At 45.6% G+C, this 16767-nt stretch overlaps 2 protein-coding genes across 10 annotated transcripts in view; one reads left to right on the forward strand and one right to left on the reverse strand.

Annotated features, from left to right (window-relative positions):
• AAK1 (AP2 associated kinase 1) overlaps nucleotides 1-16767 on the forward strand; it is a 111426-nt gene that overhangs the window by 77432 nt on the left and 17227 nt on the right. For 3 of the 9 annotated variants that reach the window (XM_083753151.1, XM_083753150.1, XM_083753152.1), the window contains 4 exons: nucleotides 1843-1944; nucleotides 5515-5616; nucleotides 6303-6413; nucleotides 11347-11451. The exons of 2 other annotated variants lie outside the window; for them this stretch is intronic. In XM_083753151.1, the coding sequence (XP_083609277.1) occupies nucleotides 1843-1944; nucleotides 5515-5616; nucleotides 6303-6413; nucleotides 11347-11451 (420 nt within the window). Of the gene's footprint in view, nucleotides 1-1842; nucleotides 1945-5514; nucleotides 5617-6302; nucleotides 6414-11346; nucleotides 11452-13564; nucleotides 15906-16767 lie in introns of those variants that run through there. 4 more of the 9 variants (XM_083753158.1, XM_083753154.1, XM_083753153.1 and 1 more) reach the window with 4 other exon arrangements.
• ANTXR1 (ANTXR cell adhesion molecule 1) overlaps nucleotides 1-16767 on the reverse strand; it is a 268335-nt gene that overhangs the window by 32068 nt on the left and 219500 nt on the right. The gene's annotated exons all lie outside the window — the stretch shown is intronic.

Below are 16767 nucleotides of genomic sequence, written 5' to 3' on the forward strand. Positions count from 1 at the left end.
TCTACTAATTGCAGTCCTCTAGGAATATAATTTGCATAATGCATAATTCATTTTGTCTTTGGGGGACAAAAGGCCAAAAGAGAGAGAGAAAGAAATCATGTTGGCTTCTGGGATGTGAGAGTCCCAAATAGAGAAGTCAAGCCACTTATCACTGTGTGACAATGGCAGATATTCAAGAGATCTTGGAGACAATAATTGCACCTGCTTCTGCTTGAGTGTAAATTAAGGGAGGTTCTGGCTTTACTGCACTGAATCAACTTTGGGAGCTTCTGTGCACATTATGAGGATGGTGCAAAACTCTGAAATTAAAGAAGAAGCTCTGAAATGCTGCACCAAAGCCTGACCCCTGTGGTTGCCATGCTGGCTGGGATTGATGGGAGATGTAATTTGCACACCTGGAGGGCATCAGGTTGGACAAGGCTCCCCTGTGGCATGAGGTCCCAGGTCACAACCGAACATCTGCCATAAAACTGCTGTAGCAGAACATGCAGGTTGCTGAAAACATCCCTGGCAGATTTGGAGGGAGAAGGGACATCTATAGGACTTTCCCCTATACGTTCCAGGGAGTGAGACCACAGAAAGTGCACAGCCCATAATCCCACTGGACAATTCACCCCTGGCCTTAGGTATTAACTAGGATTAATTCTTTTCTTTTGGCCACGTGCAATAAAAGGGGGGCAACGATTTGTAGGATTTGTGACTCATCTTTCTATGATGTAGCTAATACCATGCATGGTTGTTTTGCAAAGTTTTTGTGAACTAACCACAGCACTTGCACAGAAACAGGAGCATGCAGTTTACAGGTTTCTGTGTTTCATGAATGCCTTTGGGATTCTGCAGCTCTCCTTACACACAGAAGTGCATTTGAGCCGTGGTCACCCATTCCTGAAGACGTGGAGTTGGGGAGGGCGGGAGAAAGTTACTAATGCCAATGATGTACTTTTACTGGGACTATTTCTTCTCTCCATGTTGATAAGCTGAGAGAAAAGTTGTGTGTGTGTCTGTCTGTCTGTCTGTCTGTCTGTTTGTGTCTGTGTCTGTGTCTGTGTCTGTGTCTGTGTCTGTGTCTGTGTCTGTCTGGTGGTGGGGCAGCTTCAGTTGAAATATGGCCATTTGAGATTTTTGCAGTCCTAACACCTCCTTTTATTCCTTTACTGATTTTCTCCTATCAGTTATGTTAAATGCCAACTTCCAGACATATTCCAGACATCGTCAAGTATGACTGTGCCTAGAAAACTGAGCACTCTTAAGAGGTTAATTGAAATCCTACATTTTAAAAATCCAGTGTGTCTCCAAAAAACACACAAACACACAAAAAAACCCCACCACACTCAAACTAAAAGGAACAGGCAATGCAGATTGATTAATTTGTATAGTTTAGCTTGGCACTTTGGGGTTGTGTGTGTGTGTGTTTGAAAAGGAGTCAGCAACAATTCTGGGCCAATTCTCTACTGGCTATCAAGATGTTTTAGTGCAAGGATGCTAGAACATTCACTGCGATGAGCCAATTAAATGGGACACCTTGGGGAGGCGACAACAAGTACAAAAAGTGTCTGTGGTCTTGTTTCTGTTTATGTGATTCAGTTATTAAAGGACCAGCTGGAAAAATCCAGGGCCCTGACTTTTCAGGTTGTTGCATGCTTAACCAAAGGATCCACATCTGCAATTAAATGCATATATTGGTGAAAATAACCCTGATAGAAATCCTTTAAATGTTAGGTGCGTTGTTGACCTTGTTGAACAACTGCTGTTCTGCTTTAACCAATTTTTGTGTGATTTTTGCTTTATTTCTTTCTGCTTCTCTCCTTCCTCATTTCCTGCTCTCCCCCCATCCCCTGCTAGAAAAACTGATTGAGGGCCTCAAATCTCCTGAGCCTGCACTTCTCCTCCCTGATATCCTGCCTCTCGCTGATCCCTTCGGTAGCACCCCTGATGCTGTGAATGGTAAAATCCTGAAAAGCCTCTCTGGCGTGTTCTGTCCTGCATGTTGACCCACCAGCATTGCATGTTTTGAACCGTAGCAAGCATGTGCCCAGAGGTCAAGCCAGCCAGAGCCCACAAAAAGTGACTTTGGGAGACAGAGGGTCATAGGATGTTGTCCAGTGTTTGGAATTCACTAACCTATGGCTGAGTCTGCAAATCAGACATGTGAAGCTCCTGCACCCTGGGCATCACGCCAAAAAATACCCTTCCCTTGTTCCACTAATTCTGTAATCTTTCTGTAATCTATCACTTCTTCCTCTCATTTTTATCCTTCCCAAGTGGGAAACTCAGGCCAGATCTACATGTGCAGCAAAAATGGGGTGGTAGAGTCCTGATGTAAATGGACTTCAAATTATACAGGAGGGCAGGAAAGGTTCATTCACTGGGCAGACGTGGGGAATCTTTGGCTCTCCAGATGTTATTGAACTTGCAGCTCCAGTCGGCGCTAGCAAACATGGATGATGGCTAAGAATGATGGGAGTTGTAGTTCAGCAGCATCTGGAGAGCCAAAGGTTCCCCAACTTAGCGGGGGGGGGGGGGACAAATCATTGGCTGAGCTCAGATAAACAGAAGTATGAGATTACTTTACTCCATATATGCCCACTTGACCTCTTTGATCGGCAAAACTGGCATTGTTACAGGTGCCACGTAATACCTGTCCAGTGTTCGTAAGAATTTGAAATTTTAGTGTGGCAGCACTGGATCTCCTTGCCCTGTGGATATCAGGCAGCTGCCTTCGCTGTATTCTTATCAGCACTTGCTAAAAACATAGAATCATAGAATGATAGAGTTGGAAGAGACCACAAGGGCCATCGAGTCCAACCCCCTGCCAAACAGGAAACACCATCAGAGCACTCCTGACATATGGTTGTCAAGCCTCTGCTTAAAGACCTCCAAAGAAGGAGACTCCACCACACTCCTTGGCAGCAAATTCCACTGTCGAACAGCTCTTACTGTCAGGAAGTTCTTCCTAATGTTTAGGTGGAATCTTCTTTCTTGTAGTTTGGAACCATTGTTCCGTGTCCGCTTCTCTGGAGCAGCAGAAAACAACCTTTCTCCCTCCTCTATGTGACATCCTTTTATATATTTGAACATGGCTATCATATCACCCCTTAACCTCCTCTTCTCCAGGCTAAACATGCCCAGCTCCCTTAGCCGTTCTTCATAAGGCATCGTTTCCAGGCCTTTGACCATTTTGGTTGCCCTCCTCTGGACACGTTCCAGTTTGTCAGTGTCCTTCTTGAACTGTGGTGCCCAGAACTGGACACAGTACTCCAGGTGAGGTCTGACCAGAGCAGAATACAGTGGCACTATTACTTCCCTTGATCTAGATGCAATACTCCTATTGATGCAGCCCAGAATCGCATTGGCTTTTTTAGCTGCCGCGTCACACCGTTGGCTCATGTCAAGTTTGTGGTCAACCAAGACTCCTAGATCCTTTTCACATGTACTGCTCTCAAGCCAGGTGGCTTAGTTTAGGCAAGTCTGTCCAAGTATCTAGAATGCCAATGCCAATTGTAATCTGTTTCTCTATTCCATGCATAATTTTATATGCCTCCCGCATGTTTCGTCATAAGGGAGTCTCTCCATCCCCTTGATCATTTTGCTTGTTCTTTTCTGAACCTTTTCCAACTCTACAATATCCTTTCCAAGGTGAGGCAACCAGAACTGTACCGGGTATTCCAAATGCAGTTGAGCCATAGATTTACTTAATTGTACTGTATTATGATACTGGAAGCTTTATCTTCCGTTCCTTCCCTGGTGATCCCTAGCACGGAGTTTGCCTTTTTCACAGCTGCCCTACACGGGGTCGACATCTTCACTGAGCTATCTACTATGACCCCCGAGGTCTCGTTCCCAGTCATTCACCTACAGTTCAGTCCCTATGAGCTTATACGTGAAATTAATATTCCTTTTGCCCTGACGTGCATCACTTTGCACCTGTTTACATTGAATTGCATTTGCCATTTTGCTGCCTATTTCTTCAGTTTGGAGAGGTTTCTTTCGCAGCTCTTCGCAATCTCTTTTTGTTTTAAAGAGCCTGAGCAATTTAGCACTGTCAGCAAACTTGGCTACCTCACAGCTCATCCCTAACTCTAGATGGTTAGGAGCAAGCTAAAAAGCTCAGGTCCCAATACTGATGCTTGGGAGACTCCACTTTCTACTCCTTTCCATCCAGAGAACTGTCTATTTATCCCTCCTCTCTGCAATCTACTAACTTAATCCATCCCTGATCCACCAAAGGGCCTCACTTCACCCCTCCCCACTTTCCTGCTCTGAAATGATGCGTCCACCTATTTCAGCTGTGTTTCTTCTTGCATCCTTAGAAATGGTTTGGCATGCCTGGGTCTCTCTTGCTCTTGAGGAGCCTCAGTGGCTTTTCTCCTCAGTTTTTTGTTTCTCTCTCCTGCATTCTTTCCCTTGCTCAAAGGCTTAAAAGCCCGGGATACAAAACACCCTCTGGCCCTTGCAAGCCTAAGCTCCCAGAGCATCCTGAATGGGCCCAGGCAAGACTGGCTGGCTGGCCTAAGTCCATCCTCTGGTCTCCCTTGTGTCATATCTTCCCTTCACAAAGCTAAGAATTAAATTGGGGTTTTTAAAGCTGTTGCATGTATTAAATAGCCATAAATATATACCTGATGTTCCTTTTCCCAAAATGTATCTTGAAAGGTGCCATTAAGCCACCAGTGTTGCAAGCACATCTTTTTTTCAGTTCAATTCATGCCATAATCCTGGACACTTTTTGGAAAGCTAAAGAGACCCTTCCTAAGCATTTTAAGTAGCAAATTATTTCCAGCTGCCTATTTGCCGGAAGAAGAAATCGAACCAGCTACCAAAGTTTCATGGCATGTTAAAGCCAAGCCTTATAATGAAACTGAATCACAGGAGTCTAGGCTGCAGGCTTCCGTTTTTGAGACTTGTCTACATGTGTTAGAAAGCACATGGGGGCAATAAGGAACGTGAGCCTGACAGGCTCCATCTACGCATCCCTAGCAACGAGAGAAGCTCTGCTGTGCAGAATACATCAGAATACCACAGCTCAGTGGGCAGGACGAGCTGCCCAGGGCGTCTCCAGGGACCTGCTGCCTGCACCATCTTCGCCTGGCCAAAGGGTCAGGTTGAAAGAACCTTCAGTTGTCCCTGCCCACATGATTCTGCATACAGGAGGGGCATGGAATCTCCTCCCATGGCTGTGGCATTGATGCTGTCAGAGGTATGTCTGGAAAGGAACCTCACTGACACTCGGAAGTTTGGGCTTGCACAGGTCTGGCAGTGTGCTGGGTCTTTCTTGTTCTGTGCTTTCCTGGGTGCCCAGGAATGCACAGTTGTGCCAATGGGAATACCCCTTTGAAAATCACCCTCAGACTAAACTGACATTTAGTAGTGCAATCCAGGTGTTGGAATGTCTCTGCCTGCAGTAGGATGTCCAGGGCTTAGTGTTTCAGGCTATGGCTGGCCTTCTCTTCCTTTCTTTCTTCTGAACCTCACCTAACTTTGCCTTCTGCTCTGTTCCTTTGTGCCTTCGGAAAGGAAAAGCTGAACTAACAGTTGAGAGTCTCATCCCAGGCCTTGAGGCTCCTGTGTCACAGCATATATCATCGCAGACAGACTCTGTGGCTTCAAACAGAGCAGGTTGGTGGGGGCTTGAGCTCAGGCGGGCCATGATGTCAAGCTGGTGACATCATGATGAAGAAATGGGTGGGCTTCTGTGTCTTCCAGTCCCAGCAATGGGGCATTGCCTGCAAGCTGAACTTTTCTTTAGAGTGCTAATTTGAAATTTTAAAAAGATCCATACACCTCCTCTGGGGTGCGCGCACACACATATATATATGCGCACAACCTCTCTCCAAATGCTACACATTTAAATAAGGCAAAATATTAAACAGCATAACATTCTGCAACCTGCAGCCTTGGCATTATCAACACCACGCTCTCACAGAGCTAACAGATTAGAATCAGTCGCATCTACAGTTCAGCCCAGAGTGCTGTAACTGTAATCCTCCTATCACATTGAATTTCAACTCCTTAAAATCCAGAGCTGTTAAATAAGCAGCAAGGCACCTCCCAAAGCCCTTTAAGCTGATATTTTTAAGAACACCACCACCACCACCACCTGAAATCAATTTATTTGTTCAGAGGCTGCTTGTATATGCCGAGTCCATTCAAAACGACTAATTTTGGCCCCACTGCAGCCCAGGATTTTAAAAACCGATACATTCAAACTCAGGATGAGTTGCAAGCAGACAGCTTGCCAGGTGTGACTGCTAACCTCCTCTTCTCTGTACTGTTTTCTTGCTTGCTAACCGGGGGACGATCAGATTCTCTCACTGGGGAGGACTCCCTGCTTGACTGCTCTCTGCTTTCTAATCCTGCTGCTGACCTTCTGGATGAGTTTGCTCCTTTAGCCGTTTCAACCCAAGCTCACAAAGGTAAAGTACCTTTAAGTGTTGTGTACAAATGGGAGAGGAGGTTGGGGAATGGGAGAAATGTGCAACATGAAAATGGTGGAAGCATCTGTGTTAAAAGCTGTGGTGGTCCCTGTGTGCCAAGGCAGGATGGTGGTTCAATTAGCAGGAGCCTGTTAGTTCCAAATTATTTTTGTGTGCCAAATGAAAATGCCTTCATTTCTTCTTTCCTGGGTCCAGTGGGCTCTCTTAACATGAGTTTCTGGGGGCTGGATGGGGGTGAACCCCTACGTTGGCACGCCCTTCCTCTTTCTTTCTCTTCAGATCACAGTGCAAAACTTCCTTCTTCCATGAACATTTTTGTCATAGCTCTTTCACAGTTGATGCAGCTTAGTGGCCAAGCTGCAAGTTGGGCTCATAGGAGGTGAGCAACACACTATTTCAACCACTCCCAACCTGGTGCCCTCCAGATGTTTTGGGCCGCAACTTCCATCAGCCCGGGACAGCCTGGCCGTATGATTCTCAAGCTGACAGGAGCTCTGCTGTGCTGCCCGGAGATGGTGGAAACTGCAGCTCAAGACAGGTTGAGGTGCCAAGTTGGGAATGGCCATGCTATTTGCCCAGCCTGGTCTGAAATATGGGCTTCAAAATTGCTGGCGTTCCTTCAGCGCTTGCCTGTGGAGTTCTTTCTTTTCATCTCCATCGTCACTCTCTAAATGTAAGCTGCTTGTGGGGCAGGCCCACCGACAGAGGCGAGCAGCTGTAAACCTCTGGCAGTTGAATCCTTTGGGTGTAATCTGATATTGAGGGCTGTGTGCCAGTGCTCCACTTGGTTGTGTCAGATGTTGCTTCTCAGCATCTTTTGCTTGTGTTCCCCTGTAAAGAGCAGGGCCTTTTCATTGGTGGCTCCCTGCTTGCGGAATGCTGTCCCTGGGAAGGCTCGCCTGGCACCATCATTGCATATCTTCAGGCGCCAGGCAAAAAGATTCCTTTTTAACTGGGCCTTTTGCTTTTAACTACTTATGACCTTTTAGAGAGGGTGGGATATTTTAATCACCTCCCTCCCCAGGCCTAATGTGTGCGGGTTGGCTCTGGGTCGCCATGACATAAAAACAACTAATACATTTAATAAATAATAATGATGGTGATAAGTGCCCTGGACGCACATGGCGGCTAGCGCTAGATAAATTAATTGTCCTCTTGGCACATATGCAGTGCTTTTGGAACGGCTGACCGCTGCCATGTGTGTTTCGCAGTGTAGCTTCAGGCCTTTGGGGATGAACTTTCCAAATCTGGCCTGACCCCACCTCCCCAGCCCAGGCTGGCCATTGGCTCTGTGTTGGGCAGGAAGGGATATAAGGACTTCTTTCCAAGCTGAGCCTTGCTTGAACATAGGAGGAAGTGAACATACTAAGCTGCCTTATACAGAGTCAGACCATTAGCCTGTCCAGAATTGCCTATGCTGACTTGCAGCAGCTCCCAGCCCTATACGGAGATGCTGAGGATCAGAGGCACCAAGTTGGGTTGAAATAAACGACAGATGAGTGGCGGGTGTCATATGGGAGGCATCTCCCGAGCATGTCTCGGGGAGTCTCTTTTATTGAATATTACAGCATTGCCACATATGTGCTTGTTGCTGATTGGTTAGCACAAGTACAAAGCAAAGGTTGCATATAAGCATTAATCACCAATAGATTAAAGGCTGGGAAAGGGAACACAGAACTAGACAGGCATGGAAACCTCCTTATTAAACTATAACTAGTGATTGATATAGCAAGACTTAAACAATTACTAGTAATTAATATATAGCATTCATCCGTAAATGTGGTCAACCAAGCACTAAGAACAGGTCAGACTAAGAACAAGTCAGAATGCAATGTTTTCATGAACTCATGGTGAACTGAACATTCTAGGGTGATGTGCAGAAACAAAACTTTCCTTCACCGTGCAACAATGGGGGGGCTCATTGCGTGCACGTGACATCACACGTGCAACACCCCCATGTGATGTCACAAGTGTTGGAAGGAGGCCATGAGGCCCAGTGAGTCCCTCCGTCACTGCAGGGAGGCCTGGCAAGGCCCATCCCCTCAAGATTTTTTTTTTGGGGGGGTCCAGCCCCAACACCGTATACTTTGGGGAGGGGGGGCTGAGCTGTCCTCAGCCCCATAGAGTTGGCACATATGCTGGAGATGAAACCTGGAACCTTCTACATTCAAAGCGGCTGCCCTTCCCTTGAGCGACCAGATCTACTGGAGCTCCAGCGCGTCTTGCGTTTCTGGCCTGGCGTTTTTTACCCCTGGCTTGTTCTGTGCTCTTGCCTCCTGGTGGAGCTCTTTGCCCTCGCAGCTCTCAGTTCCTGGCTCACTCCACACTGCCTTCATGCGGCCCAGGTGAGCTTTACCCACCAAGTGGCAATAAAATACTTGTCTTGGTATGGGCTACATCTGCCTGGAGTTCTAGTACATCAGCATCTTTTCCTGGGCATAATGAAGTATGAGCGACAAAGGGAATTGTTATGAGCAAGAGCACCAGTTTTACGTTTTATCAGTAGCTGGATGTGCAGTGAGCAAGTCCAATGGGAATGGATCCACGTTGCTTCCACTGGAGTAAGAAACTAAGAGTGATTTACAGTTCTGTTGTTGTTATTTAGTCGTTTAGTCATGTCTGACTCTTTGTGACCCCCTGGACCAGAGCACGCCAGGCACTTCTGTCTTCCACTGTCGCCTGCAGTTTGGTCAAACTCATGTTAGTAGCTTCGAGAACACTGTCCAACTAGTTCTAGCTTGTTCTAAACATTAAGATGAGGTTTCTGAGGATAGAAGCTGTTTGCTAGTATAACAGCTAACCTCAGAAGGTGGTGGGCTCTCTTTCATTCAAGGTTTTTAAACAAGGGTTAGATGGCCATCTGTCAGGGATTCTTTAGTTGTGGTTCCTGCATTGCAGGGGGGTTGGACAATAGTCTCTATATATAACAAAAGAATTAAAATTGGAGACCGTCAACTAGCCATTATGGAAAGATGTCTTGTTAATTCCCAACATTAGCCTGGCAGAATAGAAGAGTTTTCAGCAGGTGTTTAAAGATTGACTCAGAAGGCACCTGCTGAATCTCTAGTGGCAGGGTGTTCCACAGGACAAGGTTCTGTTTTGAATTGCTGTCAGATGAGCCTTGTCAGCTTGCGGGATGACCAACAACGCTCTTGCAGATGACCTTGGTGATCAAGATGGGATATAAGGGTTTAAGTGGCTCTTAGGGCACCCTGGACCTAAGTTGTTCAGGGATTTGTAAATTAATACAGGGACCTCAAACCTGGCTTGGCAGCAGATGAGCTTAGTTAGGATTAGTTAGGATTCTGTTGTTCTCTATGTTGGAATCTGGGTGTGGGAAGAAGCGAAAGTGATTGGGAAAAGTGATCTGCTTAATTTCAAAATAAGCAAAATAAGGCAGGGAAGGGGTCTATCTGTGGTCCTCCAGATGTTGTTGGATTCCAACTCACTCACCCCAGCTAGCATGGTCCATAGTTGAGGGTGCTGAGAGCTGTAGAATATCTGGAGCTTCCCCATCTCTAAAAGAACTCCTGGTCATTCTTTGGCATCCTCTTGGTGGAGGTAGAAATTAAGAATCTTTGTTTAATAGTTTTTTTTGGGGGGGATGTTACAGATATTGCATTTCTTCCAGTCAGTAGCACTTTGAAAGCAGATTTAATTCCTTGGAGAAGTTACTCTTGTGTGTGCGCATGCACGTGCGCGTGTGTGCAAACTGTCTGAAGCTGGTATGCTGAGTTTTTTCCAGCATCACCTTACGCCACTAGGAAGCTCTGCCGTTGCAGGACCACTAAGTGGCAGCTGCTTTTGCTGGGGGTTTGCCACTTTTCAAAAGTGACTCGACGGGATCTCTTGTCAAAATCTGTGCCAGAACTGAAACCACACCTGACAGCTCTGGGCCAGCCTGAAATATAGTGGTGCCCCGCAAGACGAACGCCTCGCAAGACGGAAAACCCGCTGGACGAAAGGGTTTTCCGTTTTGGAGGCGCTTCGCAAAACGAATTTCCCTATGGGCTTACTTCGCAAGACGAAAATGTCTTGCGAGTTGCTGCGGGGTTTTCTCCCCCCCCCCTTTTCCTAAGCCCTAAGCCGCTTCTCAGCTGATCCGCTAAAAGCTGCTAAACCGCTAATAGCGCTAATCCGCTAAGCTGTCAATGGGCTTGCTTCGCAAGACGAAAAAACCACTATACGAAGAGGCACCACTGTAACCCCTTGCCTTCCACTGTGAGTGTCTTGGGAGCATGTGGGAATGTCACTGAGCTCAAGGCTTGGAGGAGGAGCCCTGTTTTCCACAACTGTGGCATCTCGAAGGGAGTGGTAGACTATGTCTGCCCTCACAAACGGTGTTCCCACCATGAGTCTGCGTTCTGTGAACCGCCCTGAGACCTCTGGGTGTAGCGCAATATATAAATTCTATACATAATAATAATGATGTGTCTGCCAGAGGCCCACACCCTCCTGGTGGAGCACAGCACTGCCTCATTTGAACCAGGGCTCGGGCTTCTCTCTTCACTGCCTTTTCTCGTGCCTTGTGAGATCAGGTCCCTGGGAACGTTACTAACTCTCTAACGCAGCCTGGCTGCTTTCTTTCTCACAAAACTGCCTCTGCTGCCGCTGCCGCTTCTGTTTATTTTTCATGTTTATACCTCACTCTCCTTTTTAACTCGTAACAATTTAAAGCTCCAGCTTCCAACCTCGCCTTTGCTCGCCTGGTGTGTCCTCCAGCTGTTTGGAACTGTGATGGGAGCTTTTCGACCCAAACAGCTGGAAGACATGGCGGGTTGGGGAAGACTAATCCTTCTTTGCAACAAAACACATGCAGCTAATGTTGTTTTGGTGGTTTCTAACCAGCTTTCTCTGCTCTATCTTTTTGCTCCTTTTTAAAACTTCCACCCCTCTCCCCACCGTGCTGCAGAAGATACTAACCTGATCTCTGGCTTCGATGTCCCTGAGGGCTCTGAAAAGGTGGCAGGAGACGAGTTTGACCCCATCCCTGTGTTGATATCCAAAAATTCACAAGGTAAGCAGGCAGACTGGGGGTGACTTGAGATTTTAAGGCAGTGTCTTTCTTTGTGGTAGCATGTATGGCCTGAAACTAAACCTGAGGCTCAAGGCTTGCAGGGTCTCCATGCCTGAGCCCAGTCTTCTTCAGCTTCCATAGTCTTGGCAGCGCTGGGCTCCTTTCAATTCCCACTTGTTGTGACAAGGACACGTTGAGGAAAGGTGAGCATCCCAACATCTTGAGTAATAAGAAAATTATTTTGGAATCTGGCATAATAGTGTTACTGCCCCAAATCTCCTGATCGTAAAGGGGGAACTACCTCTAATCATCTCCAAAGGACCCTTGTGATTTAGAACCAAATTCCAGTATTCAAGATTTGGTTAGGCTCCCACCAGGGGCCTATACCAACCCAATGAGATTTGCAGTTGATTTCCATCACTACTCTATGGCTCCTTCCAATGCCACGCCCTATTGGTTTAAAAAGCAGGTTGCAACTTAGCATAATTAGGAGACAACCACCCACCTTGTGCCCATGGAACTAATCCTGAGGGTCTTTGAATCCTGACCCAGAATTCACTGCTGGGAATAGCTATAATACAAGCTTGATGATTTGTGGTGGAAGGAATCAAGCGGTAGGGCCTCTTGGCCAGGTGACCCATTGGATTAACAGACCCTCTCTCCCACGCACTGCCATCCTGATTTTTGACTGGGAGTTTCATATAGGCCCAACAGCACAGAGTTATATTCTAAAACAGAACACACCTTAAAGCTAGAGAGTGTATTGAGGTGCTGGGCTGCAGTTGAACATTCTGTCATAAAGGGATGCGGGTGGCGCTGTGGGTTAAACCACAGAGCCTAGGACTTGCCGATCAGAAGGTCGGCGGTTCGAATCCCCGCGACGGGGTGAGCTCCCGTTGCTCGGTCCCTGCTCCTGCCAACCTAGCAGTTCGAAAGCATGTCAAAGTGCAAGTAGATAAATAGGTACCGCTCCAATGGGAAGTTAAACGGTGTTTCCATGCACTGCTCTGGTTCACCAGAAGCGGCTTAGTCATGCTGGCCACATGACTCGGAAGCTGTACGCCGGCTCCCTCGGCCAAGAAAGCGAGATGAGCGCCGCAACCCCAGAGTTGGCCACGACTGGACCTAATGGTCAGGGGTCCCTTTACCTTACCAAAGCAGCTGTGCAGAGAAAATGCGGAATGTAGACCATGAGCAGCTGAAAAGGAGCAGAGGCATATTTTGATAAGACATGCGTGATATTGAGGCCTCCATGGGAAGACATAAAAGCTCCCTGTTGAATAAGAATTTGGTGCTCCACAACTCTTTAAATTGCCTTTGTTCCATTGTCCACGCGCAAAGGACTCCCCCTCTCAATTTTTGTCATGGAGCCCTTCTTGGTAACAGATTCCTTAGCATATTTCCTTAACACTGTTGTAAAATCATCCTAGGGAAGAGGATACTAAATGAGGTTGCTTAGAGAGGGAGGTGCTCTAGATCTAAGCCGCTGACCCTCCATTTATTCTGTTTACTTATTTCACATAATCTATACACTGCTTGACTGTAAAAGCAAACAAACCTCAATAAAAGTATCAATAAGAAAAACCAACAAAAACTTTGAAAAAGTTAAAACAAAACTAGACTAGGTACAGATTAAAAATCTCATCGACTTTCTGGACTGGCTTGTCTAAACAAAAACGTTTTTAGCAGACACCTGCCTGACTTCTATAGGCAGAGAGTTCTGAAGTGTAGTTGCTGCCACACTTAAAGAAAAAGTTAGTTCTCCTCTTGACATCTGTATCAGGAGTGCAGTGCCACAGGCAGAGCCCCTGCTGGCTGACTTAACTTTTTAGAAGGGAGCAGCTGAGACCTTTGGTTGTTGGAATCTCTCTTCAAAAACCACATTGAAGACTGTGTCTGCAAAACTTTCTGCATCTGTCTACTGTAACTCCAAGAGCCACGCTTGTGTAGATTCCAGACTGCTGCTTCTGCTTTCTCTAGTTTGTAGCTTGCTCATCCTTTTGGTTTGCTTGTGAGCGCCTTTTTCATTTTATTTATTGAAATAAAAAAGCTAACTTTTAATTTCCTTTAATTCTCTTGCTCGATACTGAATTGCTATCTCTCACACTTTCAGGTGGGCATTCTAGAAACAGCAGTGGAAGCTCTGAATCCAGTCTTCCCAACCTAGCCAGGTCTCTTCTGCTAGTGGATCAGCTCATAGACCTGTAGCAGCCACTCAGTAACCAAGGCGGTTTCTGTAACGTACCTTAAATCCAATGTGGTTTTTTGTTTTGTTTTTGTTTTGTTTTCCCAACGGAGCTAAATCTTTAGTTGTCAGGTGATTTTGTGTTCCTGTTGTTGTTTTGTTTAAAAATAACCCTGCAGATGGAAGGAGCTCACACCCTGAATCCCCAAATCATGGCCCCTCTCTTGGGACTCCCCTGCCCTCCGTCTCAGCACGTCCTTGATGCAACTTGCTACCTTGTGCACTTCTCTCTACTAGCCTATCTCTAATGGGAGCACCGCTGTTTATTAATCTCTTTGCTATGATTTCACCTCCCCACCAGCTCCACTGGAACCATAACTGTACATGAATTACGTGTAACCTGTGTATGATCCTTACTAGAAATGCATACAACTAATACATCTGGGGCCCCCATCCCGCCTTAGTTAGTCTAGAGAATGCTAACCAAATGGTATGTCAACTTCTTTTCATAATCTAAAACCAAGAAGGAGAAGGACCATGAAAATAAGTCACCATTGCCCCTCTCTGATGTGCAAGGGGGCAGGGGCTCTCTTTGTAAGGCTTTGGGGCTGGACTCTGGGCAATGCCTCCTCCTCCTCCTCCACAGCTAAAACTGTGCTTGAGATCTGCTGAGTAGATACATTTCCAGCTTGGAAAGTGGACATTTTGCTCCCTAACCAGCATTCTGCAGTGTGCTTAGGAATGGGCTGTGCTTAATAAAATAAGATTTTAAAAACAACGCCCAAGCTATGGAAATTATCCATCGCAAAATAGTTAAACGTAAAACATCATAATGTCTAAAAAGCATGGCTAAGGTTTTTTTTCCTGTTGGATGAATCCTCAGTTGAAGAGGGCATTTGTAGCAACGGATGTGTACTCTGGTGGAGGGCTTGACCTGTAGAGGAATTCTGTAAAATTAATGTACATGTCAGACATTCCTGCGGGTGAGGTTGTTTTTGGTTTTTTCTTTTGGCTGTCTCCCTATGTTGCAACTAGGTATAGTGTTAACACAGTACTATGGAGCCATTCCCTCCCCTTCCCAGTAGGCAAAGGACTGTAATCTTTATTTAGACCCTTCAGTCTTTGTAGAGCTCGCATGCACACCTTGTCAGCCAGTTGAGAGTAAGTGCTTTCCAGCTTAGGTGTACCTGAATGGGTTTTACCTTTTATTTCCACCTTGATATGCTCAGTTTCGTCAAACTACTGGATAGAGTAAACTTGTTTTCATCGGCTTCTGATCTTCAAGTCCAAAGTTAACTTGCCACTCTGAAGATGTTCTTCTGAACGGAAGGACCTACCCTGACTCCATAGTGGAATAATTATTAGCTTAATGCTAACTCTGTGTATGTGTATGTAGCTGTATTGGTAAAAAGTGCAGTTTTCCCACGTGTGAAAGTATGAATGACTAAATTTATAGATGTATCAGCCTCTCCTACATGAAGGAAAGACACTTTGATTACGTCCCTGAGTATTCCCCTTTCCAGCTTCCCCCCCACCCCATCTAAACCTCCCCCTCAGAAATTAGCTTAACAAATTCTGTAAATAGGATTTAATCGTCATGTCCGTTCTCTCTGAATCTTTCTAAGATCTACATGCACACTTCATGATAAAAAGTATTGCTTATGTGTGATGTGTCCATTTCCGTGTTTCTGCTGCACTTTCCTGATGATTTACATAACAGAACTATGGAAATTATCTTAGTAAAATTGTTGATAGATCTTTATATTTTTTGGGGAGGGGGGTGGGGTTGTTTTGACTTCTGAATCCCGAAGCACAGGCGACCGGGTCTGGATTATGTGGACAAAGCTTTAGATAGAACGTTATTGTATAGTCAGATACTGAAAAAATATATGGAAAAAAAGAATGGATTTTTTTAAACAAAGTAACCACCTGCTGTGTATAAGAAACCAAAAAAAGAACATTTCTGTGAATTAAAGTACTTTTAAAAAAGAATGTTTAACATTTTAAGTCTACTTGAACTTGTTGAAGAGTTCTGGACACAGAATAATGGAAGTACCTGGTTGCTTGAGGACAGTGCTGTGAGCAAAACAACTGTGAGTGTTGGGACCTTTTAAATTTTTGTTTTGTTTTTCCAAAAATGAATCATGCATCTGGATTGGCAAATCTCACATGGTGGAAATAATTTATCCTGTACTAAGGTTTATGAATTGACCAAAAGTCATTGAAATGACGTGTAGCAGATTCTTTAATAAACAGCGCAAGACTGAAATTCTGGGAATGATTATTAGCCTGTTGCAATATATTGCGGGAGGTTGACGTTCCTTTTTTTCAAAAGGGTGATCAAGTATAGGGTGTGTGGGTGTGTTGCAAGGCTGCCGTTAGGCAGAATCAGACAGTCTGCAGCCCATTTTGGAATACCAGTAAAAAAGGGCAGGGAACAAATATCTTGATTATGATCATGCGAGGCATCACCTGGATTTTCTGCCTCCAAGACCAAAATGTCTTTGACTGCTCAAATGTAATGTCCGGGGGAATTACTTGATTTCTCATATCCTTAAAGACAAGGATAAAGGTGTGTCTTCTACTCATGCCATGAGCCCCAATCTCTGTCCCTGTGTCTTTACTGGGGGAACTATTTTCCCCCATTGAGTTGCTTAAGCAGCTGCAATTGGTACAGACCAGCAGCTGGGAAATGCCATGGTCTAGGTTGACAACCTTAGTTGTGATAGACCTAGGGTGGCCAACACCTGGTGCCCTCCAGATGTTGTTGGCCTCAAGCTCCGATCAGCCCCAGATGGCATGGCGAATGAACAGGGTTGATGGAATCTGTAGTTCAACAACGTCTGGAGAGCACCCCATTGACTTCCCCAGCGGTCTGCTGGAAATTCACTGGGGAGAAATTCAGCACCAGAAGTGGCATCTCTGTTGTTGAATTTCTTGCTGTCTGAGCTAGTTATTTAATATTTCTGATGTGTGTGTGTATACTTTTGTTTTGTAAATTGTGTGGGCTGACTTTTGTCTTGCACACTAATAATAGTAACAACAACGATGAAATGGGCGGCACCCCACTGGGTGTATTTTAAATTTGCAAAGTAGGAGTGCATACAATTCCTGTATTGTGGGGTGTGGGC

The sequence above is a fragment of the Podarcis gaigeae genome, assembly GCF_964106915.1.
Source record: "Podarcis gaigeae genome assembly, chromosome: 8".
Taxonomy (NCBI): Eukaryota; Metazoa; Chordata; class Lepidosauria; order Squamata; family Lacertidae; genus Podarcis; species Podarcis gaigeae.